General features: G+C 32.1%; 1 protein-coding gene across 1 annotated transcript in view; it reads left to right on the top strand.

The window, feature by feature from the left end:
* Positions 1-888: 888 nt before the first annotated feature.
* The window catches only part of LOC145684552 (uncharacterized), a 40,597-nt gene continuing 33,842 nt past the window's right edge, over positions 889-7,643 (top strand). Inside the window, exons 1-2 of the mRNA XM_081756946.1 lie at positions 889-944; positions 5,105-5,229. Coding sequence (XP_081613072.1) covers positions 889-944; positions 5,105-5,229 — 181 coding nt within the window. The remainder of the gene's footprint in view (positions 945-5,104; positions 5,230-7,643) is intronic.

Raw genomic sequence — 7,643 nt, 5'->3', positions numbered from 1 at the left:
TTTGAAATGTTTTCCAAAATTAATTTTATCGAAATTTAGAAATGTTTTTCGAAATTATCCAGTATTATATGGTAGGAAGTTAGCATTTTTATCTAATAACTAAGAAGTTATTTTATCTATTCTTGGTTATCCTTAATGTTTAGCAATAAACATCCTGAATTGAACTCTGAAAAATTTGTATCACTTTTAAAATATTGGTCAGAATTCTAAGAATTTATTGACGAATACTTCAGTTTCGTATGCTGATCTGAAATATCATCTACCTATTAAATGGATAACTAAGTTTAGTGGTCCGGGTCAGCCACATTTGAAATAGAATTGAGAAACAAGAACTACAGTGTTTCGCATTTTAACTGCTTTCTATTATAATAATTGCTGAAGCTTGTGTTTATTATATGGAGCGTTCAAAGCACAAGGCAATCAAGCCATAGAGTTGCGAGAAATATAGACATACAATTTATAGTGTAAGCTTACATGGAAATTTTAAGTTTGTACGGTATGCTTAATTAATTATATGAAAAATTTTAGGTTTTTTTTTTTTTTGTCTTTACGTTGGCCTACTTTACCCTCAAATTTCATCCTATTTTCCACTGAAAAGTACCTGTAATTCAATAAGAAAATAATTATATATGATAATTAAATTGAAATTCATCGTAATTTGGCCCATGACAAACAATTTAGCATTTTATATCGTAAAGGTCAGATCCACTGGTATTGTAACAGAGTGATGCTTGAGCGATTGACCGTAAAAATTCAAACCGCGATAAGTAATAATTTCACAGCCTTTTCTAATACAGATGTAAACTCTTTAGTCAGGAGAGGAGGGTGTGGGTCATGGGTCAGAGTTGATGACGATGGGTTTCAGTGGGTGGTGGGTCAGTATGAATCATGGTTGGTGGTGGGTCAGAGTGGATCATGCTGGGTCAAAGTAGGTCAAGTGAGTCGTGAGTCACAATGAGTGGTGGGTCAGTGGGTCGTGGGTGAAGTTTCCCTTGACCCACGCCATTTCTGCATCGCGTGCATCGCTGTGGTAGTGATGATGATGATGATGATTACATGTTATTTTAGTGTTTAGTGGTGCTATTTTAACATTTAGATGACAATGTTTAGTGTTTCTAGTTAGAGCTCGCAATAAGAAAACTGAAGGATATTATAATTTGCTAAACGTATGGCCGTAAGAACAATTCCTTTAAAACAATCTGCTCAGAGTCAGAGGAACGTGTAGCATTCATTCCATGTGTAGCACATCTCATTTCAATAGTGTGTAGCACGAAACTGAATTACTATTTTAATTAGCTATCCTGTCATTTGTGTAGTGTTGATATCCATTTTGTAATGCCTTGATTACTATTCAATAATATTTTTACTATCTTATTATTTTTCAAATTTTTCTTTTGAAATCACTTATTTTCCTCTCCTATAAACCTGTGAAAATAGTTACGTTCCTCTGGTTTTCATGCAACTATATATATATCTATATATAACTATATATATATCTATATATAACGTCTGGATTCTGTTATATTCTAAAAAGCGATGGAACTAAAACAAATCCTGTCATGTGTAAAGGTAAAAATTCAACTAAGAAATTCATAAGAATGTTAAAGAAAGAAGCCAAACAAATATCAAAACACACACACACACACACACACATATATATATATATATATATATATATATATATATATATATATATATATATATATAAATAAGAGGGTTAACTGCCTTAGATGGCGGCCCCGAAATACAAAATTTACGGAGAAATGAACAGAATCAGACGGAATGTAAAAATGAGAGTAACAGACTTTAGAAGATCATCACTGTAGAGTGATCAAGGAGAATTAAATTGTGAAATATAATTATAAGTTAAATTGTGAACTGTATGTGTTCGCGGATTGATGCGATATAAAGTAAGGAGCCAGTAGAGCGTAATCTGACATTGTTTTAAACCCACTATGTTATTAACTAACTTAGGATATGTATGCTGCTGTAATGGTGGGGAACGGTGAGATTAGATTTACATTGAAGTTGTACCACACGAGCGTGACGTAATGTCACATCGTATTATCATGAGGTCAAGGTGGAAGAAAACGAGCTCTGCGGGGCTTCTAGTCCTCTTCCTTCGCTGACGCTCGCACATCTATGTTTCATAACGTAAGTAAATAACATTTTTTTATCAATAAAATTGTGTGTGCAAAGTGGACTAAATACCACATGACATTATGTCACACTCGGGAAGACACAATATTTAATCGGCCCCATTGTTTTAGTCACTTATAAGTAGTATGTAGTTTGCAACACTTAATAGTTCCAACGTACTAATTTTGCGCAGTAATACTTATATTGATGCATACGGATGTAGGAAAGAGCAAAAGAAGCATGAAAGTAAGAAATATTTGTGATTAATAGTGAATAGTGAGGGCCAGAAATGAAACAGAGATACCTGTATGTAAGATATATGAAAGTAAAAACAGATAAGTTGTAATACAACGTTGAAAACAGATTAATGTGAGTCTTATCCGGGACCGCCATCTGCGGCAGTTTAGCCTAAAAAAGTAATGAATCACCTTTAACACAAACATAGAAGAAAGAGTTCAATAAATCTACTTATTATTCTTATTGTAATGAAAAATATACTGTAAATATAACAGAAGAGTTTGTTACTCCTCTCAATTGAGTCAAAAATGTAACAAATTTAAGTACAGAAATTATTTTTAAAATAAACACATAATTAATTTTGGAAATATTGAATGAAGATGATAATTCCATTTTTTCCCACTTATCCTCCATACGGCTGCAGTACATCACCATTGGCTTGGTAAGATAGGAAAAAAGACTAATATCTGTAGTTCAGATCCTTTTTATTCCTGATTTCTATGTTATGAGAAAATATGTTTACCTCGGTGCAAGGTCTGGAGTATATTAACCAAATTAAAAGAGTGACAAGCGATAATGAAAAAATACTGAAGCTTACCAAAACTGACGAATAAAATCATTGAAACTTAGATAAAATTACAAGAAAATTATCTAAGATCGGAAAAAATAACCTAAAATCTGAAAATGTGCAAAATGTGCAAAATTATGCACTTTAAAATTATCACTTTTACTTTAAAACGAAGTGTAATACTATGTGTATTTGATGGGCTTTGTGTCCGCAATAGCAGAGGAAATATGACATTTAATCAACTTCCGCCCTTTACTATAATTATTTTGGATTTTTCTCAGTCTAACTTAGGGAAGATCGATTTCACTTTTGTACCTAGTATTGTGTGAGCAAAGAGTACTCCAAGAACATAATCTACACCAGTGTTTCTTCCAGACCTGCTTTTGGGGGGTATTGCCCTCCGCGGAACCCTAAGAGTGACCCCCGGAGACCAAAATAATACGTCTATAATATAATAATAAATAGAATAGTATCAGTAGTGCTCCCCTCCGGAAAATTGTTTCTGAAAGAAACACTGATCTACACAGTTTTTTTTATACATACATACATAAGGCAGTTTAGTATATACATGGAGGAAACGGTCAATATTTGAAAATATTTGAAAAAAACGTCTACAAAATTCTCTCTCTGGAATTCTTGTTAATATTCTTGTAGCTTTTATTTGCCATTAAAATACATTTGTGCTCTGGAAGAATCACCTCATAATAAAATGCTATATGTGAAATGAGAATGGAAGTATATATAATATGCAGTGATTAATAAATTTTTACTTACAGACATCTTTAATTTCGTAATACATTCACTGCTTTTGATAATTTTTTACGTAGTTGCACAGTATGCACATCAAGTTTAATTTCGCATCTAAGTGTATTTCTATTAGATTAACTGAGGAACATCTGTGTCAATCATGGAACTACTGAGATAAAAGATAATGTTTCTCTTTTATTATGACTCAATTTTAATTTATTGTGAAACAGCCAAGTGACATATTTATTTATTTCTTCATTATTTTGTGTTAATATTATTGTCTTTTGTTACAGATGACGTATCATTGGCATACATAACAGTGTTTTCTAACAAGTAATTAGGTAGATCGTTAATGTATATCGGAAAGAGAAAGGGTCCAATAACGCTTCCATGTGGTACTCCTGTTATGTCAAGAATACTTGACTGTTTTATATACACACTACGTGTTTTCTACTTTCTAAATACAATCTGATCATTAACAGCTTAGTTCCTCTCACCCCATAATACTGTAATTTTTCAATCAATATATCATGTAAAACAATATCAAATGTAAAGACCAAATGTTTGCATAGTGTCAGTATTTTAATGTTAGAGATATGGTAAAAATGAAGTTGCTGAAATTCATATGAATGATCAAAACTTCAATTTCAGCAAAAATATATTTTGCTTACTTCGCTGTATATTGCCCATATCATTGCTTAAATGCCTAATGATGCCTATTCTTTGTATTGCGTGCTTCTAAAGTAAGCTCCGATAGTTGAACTAATGTCTCGGTATCATATGTAAGAGCAATTAACGAATTCTTTTGGTGGATTACCAAAATGTGCAAAATTAAAACATTCATTCGACAGGTGACCAATTATTTATTTCTTCGAAGTGTTGCGTGTAAAGTTCTGTAAAACTTAGGAATAGTGCAAGAAGCGATAAAATGCAGTAGAAAAACATGTCATGCTTCTTCCTTTCAAAAGAAGTACTCCACAAACAATGAAAAATATTTCTAGCCTAGCTTATTTAGACATTGCGCATGACCAATTTCAGTTGTTTTCTTTACGTCATTAATATATATCTTCATTTTTTTTTGTTTTAGATTTTAGTGTCTATTTTACTGTATATTTCTTGAACTATAAGTGTCTATTTTTCATGTTTTCCTGTTTATTTTTCATATTTCATGTTTTTTCATGCCTGAACATTCGGTCTCTAGTAATAACTTATGCAGGGTGGTTGAGAATTAACCTTCCATTAAAAATTCGTCAATAATTATAACAATTACTGTTCAATTTTAGTATAAAAAATTTTAATGGATACATTAGGTGATGTACATTGTAGATTCCATAGAAAGAAGGTCAAGCTAACATGTTTCGGTGTATCTTCTTTTCTTATCACTATTTATAACTGTTGTATGTAAATTTCCAGTTCAGATTGGTCGATTGTGTCGGAAGACTGGGTAACGTCAGAGATAACTGAGAGGCTGAGCGAAACCCTCGTTTCATCAAAATTAGTAAAATACCAGTTGTCAGGGATTTCAAGTGATCCTTTAGGTATGTATTATTTTTAAAATAAATGCATTCATATAAGCCTTAGGTAATATAATAATGTAGATAGTAATAAAATTGTGAGTAATTGTGGTAATAGCAATTTACCACTTAGTAACTTGGAAAACTGGTATCAAATTTTAATTTTTAAAAGGAAATTACTTTCAATATCACATTTAAAATTGTTTATTATTATTATTATTATTATTATTATTATTTTTACACTTGACAGCTCTTTCGAGCAAACATTTGATAAATTTACGATAGTAAAAAAAAAAAATGTCCTATGGGAAATTACCAGAAATAGGAAAATTGAAGGTTTTTATATGCAATATCATCTCTACCAAGATCTGCTTTTTTAGAGTAATAATTGACGTGTGCAAACGAATGTCTATGTAACGAAGACATAATTACTCAGAGCCAGTAGCAAGGCCTCCGGTCATCGAGAGATGCAGCAATGACAAAACATAATAATAAAAATATTATATTTTAGAGATCAGTTAGAATGTATACAAGAACTGAAACATCAATTAAAATGTTGTATTTGTGCGAAATTAGTTAAAAAATTGCAAAGAGCAGCTAGAAATACTCAAAGGATTTCCCAAGGTGTGGCGAATCGAAACTTCACCTATTCTCTCGCTTGCGGAGTTCCTTTTTAACTGCAGTCCTTACAGCTTCTTACTCATCTCGGAATCTAGGGAATCTCGGTTGTGTTCCGTAGCATTCGACTCTTGTCCTCAATCATGCACGTGAAAATTATCCTTAAACGCAAAGGGACATGTGTGTAGATATTGCACCCTTGCTTACCGCTGTCTTGTCGTTAATGATTACTAATTGTTAACGATAGAGTCGTTAGTGTTACGATAAGTCTACTCAATAAATGTTAATAATAAATAAAATTACTATGAGAAATCCGGAAAAGATGGTTCAGTTGAACAGGAAGCATTTGATTCTCTTATGCTTGAAGAAAAGCTTAAGACAGTTCAAAGTGGCGTGAGGCTTATTATTACATATGTTTGAATTATGCAACGCAAATTTTGCATTTGAGTTTGTAAAAATCGACATGGTACTTACTAATTATAATTACTTGTAGTTGTGGTGTGATTGCAGATTTACATACTCGTTATTTATTGAGACTCCACCCCTACCCTACCCTACTAAATTTCACAGCTAAAGTTACTGAAACAAATAGATCCTATTCTATATACAAAGTATTTTACCGTTTCAATCATGAATTTCACAATGGGCGTTGTGTTATTGAGTGTTTGGCAAAACTGTTTTCAAGAGTCCTTGACTTTTGATTTTTACTGTTTATTTTTCTTTCTTTTCTTTGGTTGGATTTGAATTCGCTGTATATACAACACGTGTGCATTTTCACGGGGCGATAAGTTTAGGGGGCAGGGCAGCTAAAATTGCCTTAGAATATACAAAATCGTAATATATGAAATATATTATGAGAACCAGGGTGCCCACCTGCCCACGTAAACCGTGAATAAGCCATGAATTTCGTACACCGGGAAAAAAAAACCTGGAATAAGTCATGAGTTTCGTTAGTAAACATTGAAAATCTAGAAAAGTTTCAAATAAATAGAAAAAATTTAACAGAACAAAATAAAAAATAGATTTTTAAAATTTTTATTTTTCTGTTGCTTGTAAGTACAGTTGACATCGTAAGGCTGAACAAGGCCAAGTTTAATTATTCCATTGCATCGTACCAAACATCGCGCCATGTCTTAGCTCCAACCCACGCTTTGGACATGCACCAGGCTGTTTGTATTGTCGTTATGTGCTCAGTTAAAGCTATTTATATAAACTTTTCGACAGTGAAATTGAAAATTTTAGGACCGTGTAAACTGTGAATTCGATTAGTTAGTTTGAATGAAATCTTTTGCTTGAATCTGACTTCATGGTAATGCTAGTTAAATTTGCTATGTAAGGACGAGTGTTCTACCCTTACTGTGTTTTTATTTTTTGAATAAATTAAAGGATTAGTGTAAATGTGTATAAAATCATTTTGTTACTAATATAGGTAAGTCTACCCAGACATATATTTAATTACATATATACATATTTATGTGTTATGCATTTTAAAATTTTATCTTGAATATTGTTTCTTACATGCCTGTATAGTTTTTCTTATACTGAATCGATGAAAATTTCCAGAGGCTTTGGACGGTTGTTCAAATTCAAAAGATTTTTTTGCGGATTTTAAAAGCGAAAATAAAAATAAGTAAAATTGAAACGAGAATGGTTCCAAACTATATAAAAGAGAAGCTTTTCAGTGCATTCATGAGGTTGGATGCCTATGGCTCTTAGAGTCGTTCAACGTTGTTGAAAGGTCCTGCTTCGCCTTTGATTTTATATACAGGGTGGTAGGTAACTCCACCGACAAACTTTGGGAGGCGATTCCTTATACGAAA

This window comes from Thermobia domestica, chromosome 5 (genome assembly GCF_964235325.1).
Source record: "Thermobia domestica chromosome 5, izTheDome1.hap1.1, whole genome shotgun sequence".
NCBI classification, from domain to species: Eukaryota; Metazoa; Arthropoda; class Insecta; order Zygentoma; family Lepismatidae; genus Thermobia; species Thermobia domestica.
The sequence above is the reverse complement of the archived record's forward strand: the minus strand, read 5'-3'. Positions and strand labels throughout refer to the sequence as shown.